The sequence below is a fragment of the Bos indicus genome, chromosome 28 (assembly GCF_029378745.1).
Source record: "Bos indicus isolate NIAB-ARS_2022 breed Sahiwal x Tharparkar chromosome 28, NIAB-ARS_B.indTharparkar_mat_pri_1.0, whole genome shotgun sequence".
In the NCBI taxonomy this organism is placed as follows: domain Eukaryota; kingdom Metazoa; phylum Chordata; class Mammalia; order Artiodactyla; family Bovidae; genus Bos; species Bos indicus.
In genome coordinates, this window is record NC_091787.1 from 44,401,658 (window position 1) to 44,423,067 (window position 21,410).

Sequence of the window (21,410 nt, forward strand, 5' to 3'; positions counted from 1 at the left end):
CCCACCTGTCAGTGCAGGAGACAGAAGTGGGTTCGATCCCTGGGTCAGAAAGATCCCCTGGAGGAGGGCATGGCAACCCACTCCAGTATTCTTGCCTGGAGAATCCCATGGACAGAGGAAACTGGCGGGCTGCTTCCGTTGGGTCACAGAGTCAGACACGACTGAAGCGACTTGGCATGTTGTTGTTTAATCGCTAAGTCGTGACTGACTCTTTGTGACCTCATAGACTGAGCCCGCCAGTCTCCTCTGTCCATGGGATTTCCCAGCCACGAATACTGGAGTGGGTTGCCTTTGCCTTCTCCAGGGGATCTTCCAGACCCAGGGATTGGACCTGCGTCTTCTGCATGGGCAGGCAGATTCTTTACCACTGAGCCACCAGAGAAGCCCTGAGGACCACTGTACTTTGACCAGAAATCCTTTAGAGGAAGATTGGGATTCCTTGAGGAGGCTTGAATTCACTCTGTCCAAATGAAATTTTTTCAGATACAAGGCATCAGCTTAGGCCGGGTTCACTGTGGGGGCTGTGCTTCCTTGAGCCTCTGCTGACACCTCTCTGGGAGAGTTATCTGCAGGACAGTGCAGCGCCCAGACGCGGCATTAGCTTACCCCGAGGGAAGCATTCTCATTCAACTCTGGGAACTGGATTTGGTCCAGGTGACACAATTTCTTGAGCAAGTTCACAACGAGTAGTGCTTCCCACAGGGAGATGGCGGCGGCAAGCCGTCTCAAGAAGCCTGGAGCACGTGTGCCGCCTCCTCCCTGCAGCCAGGTGAGGCGACTGAGCTCCAGCAGTTTCCGAAGGCTCGTACCCAGCGGAATATTTTAGAGCTCTGCGTAATGTTATTCAAGTATCTCAAGAATCATGTGCCTGCCTCTGGTTAATCGCGTATTCCTGGGGAGAAGTCAGATTGGACATATGTAATGAACACTTAAAATTATAGCTGTTCTGTTGTTTGGCAAGCAGAGCTTGCCTAGAGCTCTTGAATATTTTCCTGTTAGTGTTGCCATTAGCTAGGAATGAGGAGGAGCAGAATGTCACATGTCAGATGTAAACACAGCCTTAGGGTGGCGACTCGCTAGCCACACACCTTGATTTGATTGTCACAATCAAGTTCTCCTTCTCTCTGTTTCTGAATACACAGTTAACTAGTGACAGACAGTTTACTCAGACCTGTGGGTTAAGTATAAGGCAGATGTGCCTTTCTCAATTTATACTGAAGAAAGCAGCTATCTCAAAGACAGTGTACTTATTTCATTCAATAGAAACAAGGAGAATGAATTGGCAGGGTTAATGGCGTCAAGAGGTGACAGCCTGCTTAATGTGTATCATGAATACCATGTAGCCTCACTTTGGGTCCTGATGACGCTCCGTGGTCAATGTCTTGCTCTTTGGCTCTCCTTTTGCCAAATTGACTGACTCTGTTTTCTCGTTCTTCCTCCTGATTTGTCACAGTTGAGTCTTTGGTTAAAGCTTTAGACCAGCAGCTTTCAGTTTTGTTCTGGACCCCCTGGCAGAATAAGGGGCCAGGCTAAAACTGGTTTCCTAATAATTTGAAGACATGATTTGCTTTTGTTACTCTCGCTGTCTCACACGTGTACAGTGGAGTTTCCAGAGTCTGAGTGGCATGCAAGATGGTATCTTCTGTCTGTCACTAGCAGCATGTGAGCTGGTAGTCTTGTGTTGGGGAGTTTCTAACCTTTGGTTGATGTAACCTACATAAACACACGCTCTTTGGGGCTCTCATTGGTTTTTCTTTTTTTCTTTCAATGTGTAAAGTGACCCTGAGACCAACTAGTTGGAGAACCTCTGTTTTAGACATATTAACAGAGATGCAGTTGCTCCAGAGTGTCCTTGTTTTATTCATTCAACGAGTGTTCATTGAACACGTCCTGTGTGCAAGGCGCCATGCAGGACTAAACAGCAGCGACTTCTGAACGAACGTGTTGTTCTGTAACATCTTCTTATAAACCTTGACAGTGCCAGGGAAGAAGTGAACAGGGTGCACAGATAGTGAATAATAGGTGTGGAAAGCCTTTTTTGGGGAGGAAGCCGAGGAAGGGCCAGTCATGCTGGGTGGGGTGTGAGAGCACCCCAGGAGGAGGCAGGAGTGGGTGAGATTCTAGGTGGAGGCTGGCGCAGAGTCGCAGAGCAGAGACGGAGGCGGGGCCTGGGATGTTGAGGCAGCAGTGGGGTTTCAGGCAGGTCTCTGAATATTCTTTTAGATTTTGGGTCAGGGAGGGCATGTGCTTAAAGAGATTACTGATTTCATTTGTTACCTAACATGTTGGCTTTAGAGGAAGAGCCTTAGTATTAAGTTTGAGTTCATCTTGTCTCCGAGTTCCTCTCAGTTGCATTTCCCAGGGCAAAGGTTTACCTGCCAGGTGAGTAGCCTGAGCAGAAACTTTTCATCCCCTGTGAGTGGACAGTGGTAGCCTGTTGGAACGGGGCAGTTCATCGCAGAAACACCTGAAAGTTCACTCTGCAGACCAGCGAGCAGCAGCTAGGAGTATAGCTGGAAGCCTTCTCCTCAGTGGGGGCTTTCCAAGAATGGTGTGTCACATTTCTGCATCTCTGATTTTATAAGACCCTCGTAGGATTAAATTCCTGTGCCGAGTGGTGTGCTCTTGGGAGGTGGTGTGCTTAGCCAGGTGGCCCCAGAACACACACAGACTGAGGACTTTGGAGTCAAAAGCCACTGCTTTTGCTACCACCTCAGAATTTTCTCCAAGAATTTTTGGAAATAAAAATGTATTTCAGTTATATTTGAAAAGTTAAATATTTAAAAGAAGTCTGTAGTAGTAAAGGGTCCTTTTGAGTAGTAAATGACTCAGAAACCCAGCCCTTCTACCATGGTATTTCTGGTGAATTCTGTTCAGTTCAGTCGCTCCATCGTGTCCAGCTCTTTGTGATTTCATGGACTATAGCATGCCACGCTTCCCTGTCCATCACCAACTCCTGGAGCTTACTCAAACTCATGTCCTTTGAGTCGGTGATGCCATGCAACCATCTCATCCTCTGTTGTCCCCTTTTCCTCCCGCATTTAATCTTTACCACTAACATGATCTTTTCAAATGAGTCAGTTCTTCGCATCAGGTGGCCAAAGTATTGGAGTTTCAGCTTCAGCATCAGGCCTTCCACTGAATATTCAGGATTGATTTCCTTTAGGATGGACTGGTTGGATCTTGCGGTCCAAGGGACTCTCAAGAGTTTTCTTCAGCTCCACAGTTCAAGAGCATCAATTCTTTGGTGCTCAGTTTTCCTTATAGTCCAACTCTCACATCCATACATGACTCCTGGAAAAACCACAGCTTTGACTAGACAGAGCTTTGTTGGCAAAGTAATGTCTCTGCTTTTTAATATGCTCTCTAGGTTGGTCATAGCTTTCCTTCCAAGGAGCAAGCGTCTTTTAATTTCATGGCTGAGTCACCACCTGCAGGGATTTTGGAGCCAAAAGTGAAGTCCGTCACTGTTTCCACTGTTTCCCCATCTATTTGCCATGAGGTGATGGGACCGGATGCCATCGTCTTCGTTTTCTGAATGTTGAGTTTTAAGCCAACATTTTCACTCTCCTCTTTCAGTTTCATCAAGAGGCTCTTTAGTTCCTCTTCACTTTCTGCCATAAGGGTGGTGTCATCTGCATATCTGAGGTTATTGATATTTCTCCCGGCAATCTTGATTCCAGCTTGTGCTTCTTCCAGCCCAGCATTTCTCATGATGTACTCTGCATATAAATTAAATAAGCAGGGTGACAATATACAGCCTTGATGTACTCCTTTTCCTATTTAGAACCAGTCTGTTGTTCCATGTCCAGTTCTAACTGTTGCTTCTTGACCTGCATACAGATTTCTCAGGAGGCAGGTCAGGTGGTCTGGTATTCCCATCTTTTTAAGATTTTTCCAGTTTGTTGTGATCCACACAGTCAAAGGCTTTGGCATAGTCAATAAAGCAGAAATAGATGTTTTTCTGAAACTCTCTTGCTTTTTCTATGATCCAACGAATGTTGGCAATTTGATCTCTGATGACTTGGGGATCTTTATATGGTTACAATTGGAGCTTCTGGGAATGTGAATCCATCTTTGCTCAGAAACTATTGCCTTCAATGTAATTTATTGAAAACAAGTTATATTTGCAAGTTTCCCAACAGTAGCTTAAAGACCTGCTTTGTGAGATGGGCCGTGGCAGAGCCCCTTCAGCTGCTGCTTTCCCTCTAGCAGTGCTGTGACATAGGCCCCTCATTATGCTGGGGATATATTGTTATTCACGTAATTCCAACCCTCTCTAAAAGGCCACCAAAAAAAAGAATTCAGTGTTTGTGCTACTCACCAGACAATACTGAGAGTCATTTGTAATGGAAATCATTTTAGAATTCAGTACACTCTCCTCCATGAATTCTATATTGTACATATTCTATATTGACTTTTTTAATGGTCAGTTTTAATTAATTGCTATTGAGAAAGCTCATTCTTGGCACAGCCCTTGGTCAGGAGTCAACATGTATTTATCAGAGCAGCCACAGAACTGGCCTGTCCTTTAACTGTAGATCATCTTGGAAGTTGAATACAACTGGGTGTTTATTTTTAGAAATCAAGAATCTCTCAGAATGAAACATTTCTTTTCATGGAGAAACTTCTGTGCTGAGCAGAAAGTTCGCTGAAATGCTGCCTCAGTTTGTACGTTGCAGTGTCTAAACACCAAGTGAGATGCTATTTGGTTTTATTATTTGAAGTCAGACCTGCTGAGTGGTAGTAAGGACCCGATCTCTGTCTCCTGCTTTGAGGGCAGGAGGGCAGAAGCATTTAGTAATTTCCTGAGCAGAAAGTAAAGGTAAGGTGGTCTGGTAAGCAGAATTTCTGAAGTGCCACCCCCCAACCCACCCCAAGATGTCCCACTCTGATGCCCGAAGCTTGTCAGTGTGATGAGAGATATTGCTGACAAGATCATTGTAAAGGAATCATGTGAGCTCTTAAAGGCAGAGAGCTTTCCCTGCCTGGGGGCAGAGACTAGAAGCAAGAGTGGGCTTGAAGATGGGGAAGGATGGATGGGGAATGCAGGCAGCCCCTGGCTGACAGCCAGAAAGTAAATGGGTCCTCAGTCCTAAAGCTGCTGGGAACTGCCTTCTGCCAGCGGCCTGAATGGACGTGGGAGTGCGTTCTTCCCCAGAGCCTCCGCAGAGAAGGGAGGCCCTGAGCAGAGGTCCCATTGCGCTGTGGGCCAGATGACAAACTTGTGGTTTTCAGCCACTAAGTGTGTGGTAATTTGTTAACAGGATAATAACAATCTGATACAGGTGGCGAATGCCATCTTTGCAGAGGAAAAACCTCTCTCTTGGTAGCTGTCAGAACTCTTCACTTCTGAAATCTCTATGCTGACAATGTAACATGCTTTCTTAATTTAGCCATATTCTTCTAAAGGAGGAAATATACATGGCTCTTACAACATTCATTTTGATGTTTGGGTTTTTGTTTTTTGGTAGAAATACAGTAGTGCAGTGACTTGTTATACTACTATTGACATTCATGTCCAAGCCCACAAGTCATGACTTGTCAGCCCTCTGCTCCCAGACAGTTTTGTACAAACCTTTTCTTGCATATGTGTAAAGATGAATTCTTAAAAGAAGGGTTGCTGGGACACAGCACATGCATTTGTAATTCTGAGTGAAATTGCCAAATCTCCATCTTAGGGGGAGGGTTACCGGGTTGCTTTCACACAATGTGTGAGAGTGATTGTTAGCTCATACTTTTGCCAACGTGGGTATTTGATTTTTTTAAAAACTCTTGTTAATGATGAAGGCATTTCTCATTTGAGCTTTAATTTGTATTTCTCATTGTGAGAAAGGCTAAGCTCTTATGTTGTAAGAGCTGTCTGTATTTCCTTTCCCATTTTTTTTATTAAGTCATTGCTTGATATGCTATAATTTGAGATCCGTTGTAAACACATGCTCTCTGTATCTCCTTCTATAGTCCTTCCTCAAGTTCCTCCTGGCTTAAAAAGCAGACAGGCCCAACAAGACCATTTCCTGTGGCCCTACACCTGGTGATGAAAATCAGGTGGACAGATTCACTTTTAGGAGAGCACAAAATGTATTAAAAATAGCTTTGCTGGTAAACGCAGAAGGGCCCAGTGAAGTTCTGCAATAGAGAAGGAGGAGGAAGTGGCCGAGAGGGAGGTTGGAAAGTAGTGTAGTAAAAGGAGCAAGGGAAGGAAGTGAAGCAAAAAGCCGGTGGGGAAGGTTAAGGTGAGGGAAGGTGCAGTTGGCGTCCCGCAGGAAGGAAGTCCTCTCCAGCGCCACGTTGCTGAGTTCCTTCCAGCGACCGAGGACGCTACTTGGAGAGTCTGTTTTGACAGGCGCCCCAGTGGTGCTTTGTCCTCTTAAAGGGAAACAGAGGTGGGGGGCATGCCAACTTCTACCAGGGATATGTGGAAAGTTTTCTGTTGGCTATAAGTGCTTGGCAGCCTTGATAAAATCATTTGGAACAGTGAGTTGATAGAAAAGCCACCATTAAGTGACTTGAGAACAGCAAAACAAACTTGTCATTCCTAAGAAATAAGAGCAACCGGGATTCAGGCCTAGACAGAATCCAGAGGTTTGTTTGGGCATAATTGATTACAACATCTGAAAAAAAGGGGATTTTTATGAAAATTTTTTTGCAGTGAGATTGCTTTACATTCTTTTTCGTGACTGGAGTGTCTCTTGTTTGAGAACCAACAAAGAACTTCAGGAACAGAGGGCTTCAGTTTTCTCAACACATTTGAATGTTCTCATTATGAACATTCACACCTCTTATCAGTAACTGCAGAGTCGTGTGTGGCCTGATCCTCCCTCGAGGAGGGGAAAGTATGTTCCCTGTGTTGTGTGGGGCACAGTCTCCTTCTCCCTTAAGCCAGCACTGCCCCACAACCTCCCACATGTCACCCCACTCGCTGTTGCTGTCCGGAGGGGCTAGGTAGCTCTTGGCTGAGCGTCTGATAGGGGACTGCAGCCGCTTAACTTACCTAGACCCCCCTGGTCGGACCCTGGAACTGTGTTTGAAGCTGTCTTCCTCATTTCATTGTCGCCATTAAATCCTTGTGGGTAGGTTGATAGATTTTACTCAGCCTGGTATCAGCAACAAGTTGAGCTCTTGAAAGATGCTGTCACTGTGCTCGGCGATCATTCTGCAGGAGGCCTGGTCCTGACCTTCACCACGTGCTCTTCTCTAGCTGCTAATGGAAGGAATGGGGCTGTGATGGCCCCGTGAGTCTTGCTCATTTTCTTGCTCTTGAGAAGGATAAGGCATTTGTTGGTTTGTATGTATGTAAATCAACAGTTTTCCCATAACCTCCTGATCTCATAAGAACGGAGAGTTTGCCTCTGCTAGAGGGAGGCTTGCTGAGGCTTGGATATTGCCTGCTGAGAGCAGAGCATCTTGTGCTGTCCTTTGTGGGATCGGAGAGGATGGAGTGAGCGTAGGGGCACAGATAGAGGCGGCCGGAGCTGATCCTGTGTGCTGAGCAGACGGAGCCGGGTGGCAGGGCCGCTGCAAGTGCAGACACGACTGTGGGAGTCCCCGTGGCACGCCTGAGACAGGAGGCTCACGGGAAGGGTGGCGGACATCAGGGGGGGTGGCAGTCTGGCCTCCTCCTCAGTGCAGGCTTTCGCTCCGCCCTGAGGCTCTTCCCTCCTGCTGCTAAGCCGTGCCCCCTTCAGGGCCTGGGATGGTGTGCCTTGTTCCCCTGGATGCCCCTTTCTCGTGTGAATTACTCGAGGTTCAGAATAGTAGTAAGAGAGCATCTGTCTTGATTCCAGCTTCCCATCTGACTCCTGCCTCCTCTCAAGGACACTGACCCTGGGAGCATCGCGTTCTGCAGATGAGACCCGACTCTCCTTTCACAGGGTCTGCCTTCTCTGCAGAATCAGACAGTATGTGTGTTTCATGAGGCTCCAGGCCTCAGCATGCAACAGGGAAGGAGATAACAAGACTTTGCCTTGCGTCTGGATGAGCACACACTTGGCCGATCCTCACATGGGGCGGGCGCTTCCTTCTCTGCCTTAGTCTGAGCGACTCAGCTTGACCCAGCAACCTCGAGGAAGCAGATCTGAGGGCCCAGGGAGGTGTGTGAGGGCACAGGGCGCGAACCGACCTTCCTGTCCTCCCTTCCCCCCAGGTCTGCTTGCGGAGGCTCATGCTGTACACCGTGACTGGGTTTTGGCCCCGCCTACAGATGCTGAACAAAACTGGTCACCCTCACAGATTAAAGAAGGGAGCGAGAAGTTCCAGGAGGCTGTCCATCTCAGAGTAGGGTTGGGACTGAATATCAGAGACCTGGCCGATTGTAGGAGCTAGGGACGTTAGTGTGGCCCTCCTTGGCCCATCTCCCTGTGATGTAACAGTAAAGGCTCCCTGTTCCCATTTCGGGAGAATAGAGGAGCCTCTGACAGCTGTCTGGGAGGAGGGCACAGGAGAAAGTGGGGTGTGGGCAGTGGGTAGCTCATGCAACGGGAATGTAGTAGCAAAGTGTTGAGAGCCCCCCTGAGCCCCCCCCGACACCTCTTGTTTTAGAAAGAATCGTAACCAAGTAGTGCAAGGTCATTTGGGGGAATGTCATTTTTCTGGCTCCAAATAAACGTTAGATTCTTAAGAATTTTGACCAGAAATGCTTTTAGAAAATAAATGTGGATTCTTTGGTGACTCAGAAGATATGATTGTTGAGTAATGCCACGTAATTTTGGCATACACACGTGCCATGATAACGTGTAACTTCACGGATCAAGTCAAATCCAAGGTTGACTTGGGTTTACGATGGTTTCATCTCCGTGTTGAGGAACAGGAGTCACTGTGCAATGAACACCTCAGGCAGAGCGCCGGTTCTCTCTGGTTCTGTCCAGGCTGATGCACATGCCAGGCAGGGGGGTTGGTGTTGCAAGTCAGGGGTTCCTTAGCTGCAGTGCTGGGATGAGAGCGTGCCCCGGGGGCAACACTTTGCAAGAGTGGGGCTTTCCAGAATCAAGGGACAGGGCCTGGGGCGGGTGGGGAGGACATGCTGGCTTGCTGTCAGACTGGTAACAGACTCAGTGCTGTCTCTGTGTGGCCCCTGAGGTTGCACGGAGCAGCTGCTCCCTCAGAATAGCTATCCTGAGGAGGGAAGAGTGCACGTGCCGCTGCGGGGGCCGAGGAATCTCAGGATTCAGTCTTGATGAGGCCTCGCAGGTGCCCCGCAGGGGCTGGAGTAGATGTTGGGGGACGCCCAGAACAGTCGTCCTGCAGCCTCAGCTCAGCTGTACTCCCTGTTCTATTTCTCTCCTCTGCTTCTCTTCCCACCATGAACTTCCTCACCCTCCCGGATCTTTTCTCTAAGTTTGGCAGTTCAGGGAGTCTCCCCTCTGTGTAAGGAGCGCTGGCAGGGGCTTGGGGGTTCATGGACCCACTGCCAAGTGGTGAGGGCTGTTGTGTCCTGCCAACCTCCACAAGGATGGCCCCAGACACAGGGGTAGAGAGCGCCGGCCGGGCGAGTAAGGCCGCAGGGCACAGGATGGCCCCAGACACGGGGGTAGAGAGTGCCAGCTGGGGGAAGTAAGGCCGCAGGGAAGGCGCCTCGCGGTCCTTTTGTGTTTGCGTGTACCTGTGGTGCTCGGTTTCTCGGCTTCTGTACGAGTAATTTCAGTTTAGCTGCTTAGAAGATGAATGCCCATTGAATCCATACAAGGTGGATGCTGCTGCTCCACGCTCTCAGATATTCTTGACTACAGTTTTACCTTCATCTGAGAAAAGAAGAATGCTGCTTGTTCTGTTCTTGCCTTGGCTCGTAGGGACCTAACACGAGCACGGTTCACTGAGCCGTGGGCAGCAGCAGGCCCAGCGCCATTCAGGAGGTGGTGTTCGTGGTCCCCTGGCTCCTCCTAAACACTGACCAGAGCTGTGTATTGCAGGCTGGGGGCTCCTCGGTGGCGTCGGCTCCAGTGTCCTCCTTCCCTCGCACTTCTGTCACGCCCTCCAATCAGGACATCTGCAGGTAACACTCTGCACGCTACCGTGGCTCGTGTGCATCCTGGGGACACGCGTTAATGTCTGCAGATTCTTGATTCTCCATATGCCTCTGCTCTAAACAGTCAGCCTGGTTTTATGTGCTATGTGCTCACCAGGTTACCATGCGAGTCTCATTTCTTCACTTTGATGTCTGTTCTCTTTTAATATTGTTTTACTTTCTGTGCTTTTATCCCACTGTTCTCTGCATGCAGTTCCAGTGCAGTGTTTTCTGAGTGTTGTCACCACAGTCCCGTGCCATCTGCTGTTGTCTTGAAAGCTCCTCCCTGCCAGAGTCCTCTGACCCAAGGGCTCACTGTGACAGTTGTCTGTCAAGACACAGCGCAGGCGTCAAAGAGAAACTCCTATGGTTCAGAGTGGGTCCAGGCCTTGAAGCCTACTAAGAATACCAGAGCCAGAAGAACGCTAAAGTTCTCAAAATCCCTAAATGATGTGGGTGAGAACGCCCGGGATGCCTTGGAAAATTTTGACTATGTGGAGAGAACCTGCTCTGAAGGGAAATTGGTACTCCCTCAGGACCCATGTCTCAGAACCAACAGGTTCCACCAGAGAGAAAGAATACTGAATCGCAAAGCCCTGGGCAGTTCCAAACATTCTTGTGTTTCATCCCTTTCTGCCAATCGTTCAGCAGCCTCAGAGGCAGGAGCCAGCAAGGGGGGCACACATGTCCTGCTTCTGGACGAGAATGTGGATGGCGAGGCCTTGTCCCGAAGCCGGAGGCTGCTGCGGTACCTGCTCTCACTCTCGCGCGGCTCGAGCAGCAGCAGCCTGCACCGTTTCCATGAGCTGGAGAGCCGTGCCAGCAGTCCGCAGCCCGCCAAGTCCTCCAGCAGGCTGGCCGGGAGCACCGGCTTCTGCTCCGATGAGATGGGTGATGACGACGTCTTTGAGGACAGCACGTCTGCAAAGCTGAGGAGCAGGCTGCTGCGGGCGCCCCTCTGCTCCGCGGAGAAGGACAGTGACCTGGACTGTCCTTCCCCCACCTCTGAAAAGGGCCCCCGCCTCTCCCCTGTGTCCACAGCAGGGGATGCCTGCAGGTTGGTTTGCTGAGAACCAGCATCCTGGCCACCTCTGCTCCCCGTAGCTCCACGGCCTCATCTTGCTTTAATATGTGAAGTTTCCGGAGAATGTATAGACAGTTGTACACAATTACAGATTAATAGTTTTTCTCCAGAGGAATAGATTATTGATTCATTTGAAAATCCAATTTCTATGACATGGGTCCCCAAGATAGTCTCATAGATGGTAAAAGATGAAGAAGCTACACATATTAAAGGCCAAGCTGACTCTTCTCAACCAAAAATAAGTAGCGTTTGCATAAAGAAAGTGGAAGAAGGAATAGTACCTCCAGTCTTCCAGCTCGATGGTCTAGATGTTAAGTGCTGGCTTCCCCTCCGGGCCTCGTTTTGGCCCCCTGCTCCACCTGCAGCACCACATGTGGGGGAAGGGCTGTTCTCCAGCAGCTGCTTCCTCCCTTCTCTTTAACTTGGATGCAGCCACCTCTGCCCAGGTCCTCAGCCACTTCTCAGCTTTATCTTCCCGGGTGTAGCTTCCTTGTCAGGCCCCCAGAAGCTTTCAGAATCCCTTTTGCCGCCACTCTTAGCCTTCTTCCCCATTCTGACCTTTCCACAGCGTCCCCTCCTCAGGATCAGCTATCATCATTTCTTTCAACAGCTGGGTCAGATGCCGCCCTCATAGACACAAACAGCTGAGAGCCTGGGCTGGGCCAGAGCCCAGCTCCTTTTAGGCCAGGTATCCCTACCTGCTCTCCAGCTGCTGGAAAAGGCCCTTCTGTTTCTCAGTCTGTTCAGTTTCTTGAGGTTAGTGCCTACACCTGCTGCATGCACCCTTAGAAATAATGATTTAAATTTCTCACTCATTGCTGAGTGGTCCTGAAAAAGAAATGAAATGGAAGTATCTTATAATGGTTTTTCAGGTCCAGGAGAAGCTCTGTGGTTTCTCTGTTTACTTGCTGATAGAGGACGGGAATATGTAGTGTGGTGTGTGAAGGTGAGGTCAGTGATTATAGCTGACAAGCAGTGTTCATCATTCCAAGTTCCTGGTATTTTTGAAAGGTAGAGTGTGGTTTTGTTTTACACAGGAATTTTACCTCTGATTATTTTAACGTCATAAGTTCTGGAAGATGCTTCCACATTGCCTATTAGTGAAATTCTAAAGTCTTACTGAAAATGACTGCTTTGTCATTTCTTATATCATTTTTTCCTCTCTGATGCCAAATGCCATCCAGACTTTCCATGTTGGTGCGGTAAGCTAGAAAGTCTTAGTTTGCAGTAGCTGTTTTCTTTTGTGTTTGTATGTTTTTGTGCTTATAGTCATTTTGTGATGTTTATTTCTGAACATTTTCCTTGGGTGGACTGACCTTCCACTGAAGCGTCGTCTTCCCTGTCGTGTGGCCCTGCTTGTAAGGACCGACTTTGCTTCCGCCGCAGGATCTGTCACTGTGAAGGGGATGACGAGAGCCCTCTGATCACGCCCTGCCGCTGCACAGGGAGCCTCCACTTCGTGCACCAGACCTGCCTGCAGCAGTGGATCAAGAGCTCCGACACGCGCTGCTGCGAGCTGTGCAAGTACGAGTTCATCATGGAGACCAAGCTGAAGCCGTTGAGAAAAGTGCGTGCAGGCCGCCCTCGGCAGTGGCTCAGTGCCGGGGACCAGCCCCGGCTGATCCAGGGTATTCGAAGGAGAGATGGCATAGGCGATCTATTTATTTAAATATTTATCAAAGATATAAAGAGTAATAGGATGAGGATAGCTCAGTAGGAAAATTCAGTGGAGAAAAGAGGCTGAGTAGCTTGGTTTACGCGGGAGACCAATAAAACTTCAAGACAAGAAGTTTGCACCACTTACGTAGGCCACAGGCGTCCTTCCGTTCTCCCAAAGGAGAGGAGACACTGAGGCCTTCCCGGTCGGATCTTAGAAGCCCAGGCATATTTAGCAAGCATGGCGGGTTCTGCGCTCCAGATGGAGACTCAGCCAGAATTTGGGAGAGAGAGCGACATGGGGAGACCAAGTTTCGGTGAACAAGGCCCGCACTTTATTTTCCAAAGTAGTTTTATACCTTAAGTTATGCATAGAGGATAATGGGGGAAGGAGTGGAGTCATGCAAGGACAGCAGCTCCTGGTCCTAATCAAAGCCAGGCTTTCAAACTTATCATATGCAAAAGTTCAGGTGAATTACATCATGTTCTGGCCAGGAGGCCTGTTAACATTTTAAGAAACTTATTTTTCTCTAAAGGTGATTATTCCAAAGTCAGGCACCAGCCTCCAAAAATCATTGAACAAAGCTGCATTCCTATAGGGCAAAGGTGGGGTGGGCTCAATCAAGAAAAGAATTAACTCAAGGGTCCAAGGTTACAAACATTAAAGCTACTACTTAAACCAATTAATCAATACACTGCCAGGGACACAGCAGGTAAGGGATATGGAAACTTAGCAGCAAACATTGGCCCAACAAGTGAAAATCCCTTCACCAATACAATTTCTAATCAATCTTTTAACTACTCAAAGGAATCTGTGTTTAGACAGTTTAGAACATCTCCTGCCTCTCACAGTTGGGAGGCTCTGAACAATCACATGAGGCCGGAAAAACCTATTCAGGCAGGCTAGAGGACTTCCAAAGGAGTTTGTAGGTTGAAACACTGTCACACGCAGGAATTATTAACTGGAGCTGTAAGCTAACTCTTTTTTCAGAGAGAGGTAGTGGGGGACAGCCCCCCGTAAAGTCAGAGGGGTAGGTGAAAGCACAAAGCAGAAAGTAGGCAGACTCTGCTCGAGAATTTCCAGGGGGACTCCTGAGGCTCGATCCCGCCTTTGCCGAGCCTCCTTCCTCATGACCTTTGTCATGGGTGGAGCTCCTCACGCTGGCTCCCGGCAGTGATAGAATTCCAGTTGAGCTATTCCAGATCCTGAAAGAGGATGCTGTGGAAAGTGCTGCACTCAATATGCAATATGCCTGCTCCCGGCAGCTCAGTCTCGCAGAGATGAGCCCCTGGAGTCAGCACTTGGGACTGGGTGGGCCGAGGCTGACTTGGGTCCACTTCCTTTGGAAGTGGAGGCCAGTGTGTACATTCGTGTTACTGGTGCTGATTTCCAAGTCCCTCCTCGCAGGAAGAGGCTCTTTCTGACCGTTCAGTCATCATGTTTTCTTTTTCCTTGAATCTAAGACTGCTTGCTCGTCTGTATCAGTCGTTTGGCCCTGGATCACACACCATTCTGTGAAGTCTTAGTCAGTATTAGACTTCACGTGTGTTAACTATCCAGGCCTTGCCTCTAATTAAGACCACATTGCGGAGATGAGTGCCTCTCCTGCACGAAGCACAGCCTGATGCAGTAAATGTATTTTTATACGCTTGTGACAAATATTTGCTAGATAGGAGGTGGGGGCAGATGGGAAAGAAGGGACGCATGGGCATTACGTGAAGCACAACTCTCGTCAGGCCTCGTGTCCTTGCTTTCGCTGAGAGGAGCCTCTCTGGCACTCCCCTCCTGTGTAAAGACTGGCTGCTCTATGTGTTTTTGTGCCCAGCACATGGAGAGGTTTTGTTTGGAAGAATAAAAGGCTTGTTCTTATCTCAGAACTTTAATACGTAAATTGCAGGGAGAATCACATAATCAGGTAGTAGCACTTGATGTGCCAATACAACGCCAACTTCCAGGGAGAGCGCGGGTCAGATATTCAGGAAGGAAGTGTTCGTTGTGGATTGAAATGCCGGGGAAGCAGAGTGGGGCAGCACCATAGAATGTTTGGTGTTGAAGCAGTTCTTGAAAGATCACTCGGACTTAGAGGGAAAGTGAAGGAGTCTAAAGGGCTCGCATTGTCTCCAGAGGAAAGCACCCACCTAAAGGTGGGCGAGCATTTCAGAGAAGGACGAAGGCTGAAACTAAGTGTATCTTAGGAACTCAGGGGAGTGTTTTAGGAGGGAAACCAAGTGAAGATACGCTATCACACCGCAGCAGAAAGCAGTCTAGATGTTAGAGAAGGCAGGCCCAAGCTACTTAAAAAAAAATGCTCTTCCCCACAAAAGCCTTATCATTTATCAGGTACCTTACTCCATCCTGATCCCTCGAGCGAGTCTTAGGGCACTGTGGCCAATACAGGTGGTCCCCAAGGCTCTGCTTTCAGCTTGTCCTGCATAGAACCATCTGGAAAGGCTGTGGCTGGGGCCAACAGGGCATGTGCAGTGCTCACACTCGTTTTTTTCTCTACCTTTTTGTGCTTTCTGCTGATTCGGAAACCAGTAAATGAAAAAGAAAATCTGGCTATTTGGAGTAAATCAATGAGCTCCTAGAGGAGATGGGACTGGGACAGACTGCTTGTGCCAGGAACTCTTAGCATCGATTTCACGGTGTTGCTGCCAAAGTAGCAGAGGACCAAAGAGTGAGCGCCCGCCGCCATCACCTCCACTCCATAGTGCCTGCCCATCTGCTAGCGTGCTGTGGTGCCATCCGCCCCCTCTTCCCCTCACTCACGCCAGTCAGCAGCTCACGGAAACAAAAGCGTGCCACCCGGGTCTTGGCCCAACATGCTGTTTTCATCTGGACCAAAACCATAAAATCTTTTTATCAAGCCAGTGAATGCCTGCTTGCAGGAATAAGCAGCCAGGGGGACCGGATTGCTGGTGGTGATTCATAGATCATCTCGATCCCGGCTTCTCTTCATTGCATAGAAAGTTGGCTGTCGACAGAATACCAGAGCCTGGTACCTGGTTGAAGCCACGTGGTTTAAAGGGAATGACTCAGTGTCTGGGGAAATTCATCTAGCTTGGGTGAGGGGTAGTGGGGAGGGAAGCCAGTCTTACCATCAACAAAGCTCTCACCCCAGGGTAGCCCCTGAGGCCTGGGAGCCTGAGCCTCACGTCTGTGTGCTGTCTTTTCAGTGGGAGAAGCTGCAGATGACGTCCAGCGAGCGCAGGAAGATCATGTGCTCCGTGACCTTCCACGTCATTGCCATCACCTGTGTGGTCTGGTCCTTGTACGTGCTCATCGACCGCACTGCTGAGGAGATCAGGCAGGGGCAGGCAACAGGTACGTGGTCAGAACGAAAGGTGTGCCCAGCCAGGGTATCCTGAATGGCACAGTGGATCTTAGGATTGGGGTATTACTCCAGGTTGATTTCCAAGTCTGACCTCCAATGTCTGGGCTTCTGGAGGGAGGTATCCATTATGATGCACCGTACGTCCTTTTTGGATGTTTCTTGTGCTGTGGTGGTACTTTGTATAACCCAGTCGGGATTTCCCTGGCAATCCAGTGGTTAAGACTTTGCCTTCCAATGCAGGGGGCACAGGTTCGATCCCTGGTCAGGGAGCTAAGATCCTGCATGCCTTGTGGCCAGGAAGCAAAACATAAAGTAGAAACAGTATTGTAACAAATTCAATAAAAAGTCTTTAGAAATGGTTCATATTAAAAAAAAAAATCTTTTAAAAAAAGGAAAAAAAAAAAAAAAAACCCCAGTTAGGAGAGATCGAATCATGGAGAGAATTCCACGAATGCCCCTGGAAGCACAGGATGACAGGGCCTGGACGAGCTCGTCCATGCCTCCTCCACAAAACTGCATTTGATGAGTTAAGAATCTGCGGCTAGGACAGGTTCAGAAACTGTGTTTTATTTATTTCACATCTTAAATAAGGTCTGAAAGTGAAAGTGAAGTTGCTCAGTCGTGTCTGACTCTTTGCGACCCCGTGGACTGCAGCCTACCAGGCTCCTCTGTCCATGGGGTTTTCCAGGCAACAGTACTGGAGTGGATTGCCATTTCCTTCTCCAGGGGATCTTCCCAAACCAGGGATTGAACCCGGGTCTCCCGCATTGTAGGCAGACGCTTCACCGTCTGAGCCACCAGGGTGCTGATAGGCTAATCGGGTTTTTTCCCTTCCAGGAATCCTAGAGTGGCCCTTTTGGACTAAGTTGGTGGTTGTGGCCATTGGTTTTACCGGTGGACTTCTATTCATGTACGTTCAGTGCAAAGTGTACGTACAGTTATGGAGGAGACTCAAGGCTTATAACAGAGTAATCTATGTCCAAAACTGTCCAGAAACAAGCAAAAGGAACATTTTTGAAAAACCTGCACTACCAGAGCCCAACTTTGAAAGTAAAGATGGACGTGGAGTCTGTCATTCCGATACGAACTCTTCTTGTTGCACAGAGCCTGAAGACACTGGAGCAGAGATCATTCACGTCTGATGGCACGGAGGCTGTAGCTCCTGGACAGCTGAGAACAGCTGAGGGAAATTGTTTACTGCCACTGTATGCATTTTCTTACGTCCTTTAATAGCATAGGCTGGGCAGGTGACTATTTTTAATGGCTTCTCTTTTTTCTAAACCCTCCTTAGTGACTCTCCTGGAAAACCCTCATGTCAGCTGTGCCTGGCTGGGTTCTGCTTCTGCCAGCGAGTCTACAGGAAGGGAGGGTGGATGAGCCTGTGGCCCCATGATGGGGTGCTGGCTGGGTTCTGGCTCGTAGCCTTGAGCAGGATGAGAGAGCAAGATGCCAGAGCTGAGGGGAGAATGGGAGCAGGCGGCACCTGGCCCTGCCGCACCTCTTCTGGTCGGCAGGCCCCACCTCCCGCCCACTAGCTGAACTGTTGGGGAGGACCAGCCCTGCGGAGAGGCTTCTCCACCACTAAACAGGGCCCGGGGAGGCTGCCACTGCCACAGTTCCCAAGCAGACGGGCCGTGGTGCTCTGTGCGTGGTGGTGAGTGATTCACTAAGCAAAGCAAAGCACTTTACAAAAAGAGAAGCTTTATTTTGTGATGTGTGTGTCACGCAGGATTGACATTGGAAAGGACGTCTCATTTAGAAACCTTCCTTTCGTGACCCTGATTGTCTCCTTCACACTGTAATAGGTCTGAAGCCCTTTTTGCCTTATATATGCTAAGAAATGTGATTCTACTCTGTGTCCATAAAAGGGACTTGTAAAGCAGAACAAACAGGTCGGAGGCATTTTTCGTAACATTTTGTGGGATGAATGGATGGTAAATGGCAGGCAGTTCGAGCGTTATCTTGTGGTTTTAAGCCTGTTTTATGACAAGTCTTCATGTCACAGGGCTGCCCTAAACGTTTTTTTTTTTTGTCAGTCCTGAAGAAGAAGGGTTCATGAGATCTAAATGAAAGGAAGTTGAGGTATCAGAACAAAACGGAATATTTAAAACCTATTCCTTTACAGACAGAGCTCTCCGGTTTGTGCTGACTTCACACTGAAGAAGCAGGCATGTGTCGCCCAGCTGGGGCGCGCGCTGAAGGCGCTTTCAGGGGCCCGTGCTCCTGGCACCTTCCGTGGGCCGCTGCCCGGGGCAGAGAGGCAGATGGGCTGCCTCTGGCTGAGGGCCAGGACTGAGCAGAGACTGCCACGGCCCACCGCGTCCCGCTCCCAGCCACAGCCCTGCCCATTTGCCGCCTTAACTGGGCTGAACCCCTGGCCCTGCTCTCAGTCCATTCTGTTGTCAGGGATTATCTCCTGTACCATTTTTTCATAAAACCAAAATCACTACCATCAAATGGCCTTTGTACCTTTAAAAAGGTCTGCTTAAAATTCTGTTTTTAAAGACCAGTTTCATCATACCAGGCAAAAGAGAGTCAACTCCAGAAAAACAGCCCAGGGAGTTCTGCAGTGTGAGATGAGTGTGCCCAGGCACTTACTCTCCGGGCAGCTCTCTGGATGTCTTGGGTGGAGGCCCCGGGTCCTGCCCTCCATCCTCTGAGCCTCAGGTGTTTGATCCAGCCTGTCAAGAGTAAGGAGCAAACAGAAGACGATTCCTCTGCATTTCAGCGTGAAGTGGTTTGTTTTGAAAGCCTCGGGGGAGGGCTTTGCCCTGCCATGGCTCCTCTGGCCTGGCAGGTGCTATCCAGCCATAGCTCACCCTGGAAATAGGTCCGCTCGCCCTCTCCGCCTCCCAGGCCACATCCAGCGCGTGCCTGTGCTCACTGTGCCCCAAAGTGCAATTACCTACGCCCCCTCCCAGCCTGGGGACACCGAATAGCTACAGGCAGTCTGCTCAGGAGAGCCACATCCCAGGTCTGCCTTGCCGGCGCCCTTTAGGAACTGCCCGGGCAAGGCCCCTTGTCCCTCTTGATGGCAGGTGAGTCGTCAGGGAATACTGGATTTCTGAGTGGGCACCATTCCCCTTCCCACAGTGGAGCTCCCTGCGCTGTCCCTGAAAAGCACGGAGACTTCTGATAGAGAGGAGAGTGTGCTCAGGTGGGGGTGGCCCCAGGACATCCCAGCCAGTGTGGCTGGTGCCCCACCTGTGGCAGAGGTGGCTTCATAACCAGCACCGTTACGTTGCTCCCATGGCCCACCCAGGCTCTCACGGGAAGCGCGCTCACACCATCCCGTCACCTCCAGCCAAGCTCCTAAAGGCCTCTGCCTGTGGATGGTCAGCCCCACGTTCTCCTTTTCTTTCCTGGGTTGGCACACACACAGCTTACCCATTGCCGTTTTCTGCCCTCACAGGGTCTGTTGACCACCTTTGACCCCCAACTAATCCCCACCCCCGCCCGCAGGGACCCACCCTGAGGTGCGAGGCCGGTGAAGCGGCGCTGTGCTGCCACCTAGTGGGGCTGTGGATCTGCCGGGCGTTGCTTTGAAGAGTTAATCATTCCCCATTTCTTCATCGTTTGGCACCTGACTGAACAAATGATAGAAACGCGGGGTAAGCTTGCAGGTCTCAGGGCCCGGAGGGCTGGAATCTGAACGCCAGGCGAGGGGGAGAGGGAAGCAGCCTGGGGTGTCGCCAGCCAACCGTCTCTGACTCGGCCTCTGCTTCCCCTCAAACTGTAGTCCCACTGAAGCGCTTTTGTGGCTGAGTTTAAAATTTCACTGAAAATTATAAAAGGTGGCTTCATCCTCCAGACCTGTACGGTCTCTTGCTTTTTTTTTTTTGCTTCGGTCCACTCTTTTCAATCTTATGGGTCCAGTTTCAAAACCTGCAGCTGTGCCCTAACCTAGCTACAGACATACAGGCCCCGGGCAGCTGGGCAGGTCCGAAAGCCTCGTGTAGAGCTGCCCCCCTGACCGGTGGTCGGCCCTGGAGCCGGAGGAGGCTGGGGCACACAGGATAAAGGTCCACGATGGCGTGGATTTCGCCTGACGCAAACACACTTTTGAGATACTTTCTCTCTTGCATCTGATCTGAAGTTTGCAGCTTCTGTCTCTAGCCCAAGGAAAGACTGAAACATAGGGAAACAAAAGCGTCTGTCTTTGTTTTGAAAGTAATGAAACTGTGCAACTCATCACCTATTCAGATGCAATGTTTGTAGGATGTTGATTGTTAATAAAGACCAAATTTACACTGGCATACGTGGTGTGGTTTCTAACAGGCACTTCACACTTGAAGTTTTCCTCGACTTGGAAACTTTCTAGTTATCTAAATGTCTAGTTTTGTATCATTTTGTGTATGGTCACTGTTTCTCAGTATTACTGCTTGAATAATTCTCTGTATGGGTGGGGGGGTGTTTGTACTATACACGGAGTGTCTAATTGCAGCAATAAAGCATTTCTTTAAAAAGGAGCTTTGCCACGCAAGTGTTTTCCTGCCAGGAAGCTGGGAATATTGGCAGGCACTCCAGTGGTCTGATCCCCTTTCTGGGTTCCTCTGGCTTCCGTATCAGAGAAGGTCATGCAGCCTCGGTCTGTCCCTGTGAGGGAGGCTGGATCCACCAGATGCTGGCAGTCAGTGGGGAGGAGGAGTAGGTTCTGGAGAGTGTGTGAGCATGGGAGCGAAAGCTGAAGTCATTCTCACAAATGTGCGTGTTCCAAATATCCAGACTCTACTTGGACTCACCGCACTGAGGAGAGCCAGACTCAAGTTCAGGGTGTGTATGGCACCATGACCATTGAAGTGGTCCATGGCTTAACTAGCCTCATTTTGTTAAATCATTGACTGATGCAGTCCAGCGGAGTGAGGAAGTGCGGCAGGGCAGGCAGCATTGCTGGTGATAGCTGAGCCTAGCTGTACTTCCTGGCTCCTGGTGAAAGGTTGTTGCTGAACCACAAAAGACGCCAGGATTCTTGGCCTCCGGAGGAGAAGAATTCAATCCAGGGCCAGAGACGGGGCTTCATCGCTCAGAGATTTTGTGTATGTTAAAGTATAAGATAGAGAAAGCTTCTGACATAGGCATCAGAAGGGGGCAGAAAGAGTACCCCCCTGCTAGTCTTTAGCTGGATGTTATATAGCTACTAGCAGTCTGCTAATTAAAGAAAGGAAATGTCTCAAAACTCAGAGAAGGGCACCAGGTGAGTCATCGGTTCAGTCGCTCAGTCGTGTCTGACTCTTTGCGACCCCATGAATCGAAGCACGCCAGGCTTCCCTGTCGATCACTAACTCCTGGAGTTCACTCAAACTCATGTCCATCGAGTCAGTGATGCCATCCA

The 21,410-nt window shown here is 49.4% G+C and overlaps 1 protein-coding gene across 10 annotated transcripts in view; it reads left to right on the top strand.

Annotated features, from left to right (window-relative positions):
- MARCHF8 (membrane associated ring-CH-type finger 8) overlaps nt 1-20,547 on the top strand; it is a 111,723-nt gene extending 91,176 nt beyond the window's left edge. For 9 of the 10 annotated variants that reach the window (XM_019954047.2, XM_070782088.1, XM_070782085.1 and 6 more), the window contains 5 exons: nt 9,909-9,991; nt 10,218-11,060; nt 12,474-12,654; nt 15,921-16,068; nt 16,916-20,547. In XM_019954047.2, coding sequence (XP_019809606.2) covers nt 9,909-9,991; nt 10,218-11,060; nt 12,474-12,654; nt 15,921-16,068; nt 16,916-17,220 — 1,560 coding nt within the window. In that variant the 3' untranslated portion in view covers nt 17,221-20,547. The remainder of the gene's footprint in view (nt 1-9,908; nt 9,992-10,217; nt 11,061-12,473; nt 12,655-15,920; nt 16,069-16,915) is intronic. The other variant, XM_019954045.2, reaches the window with a different exon arrangement.
- Nucleotides 20,548-21,410: the final 863 nt, after the last annotated feature.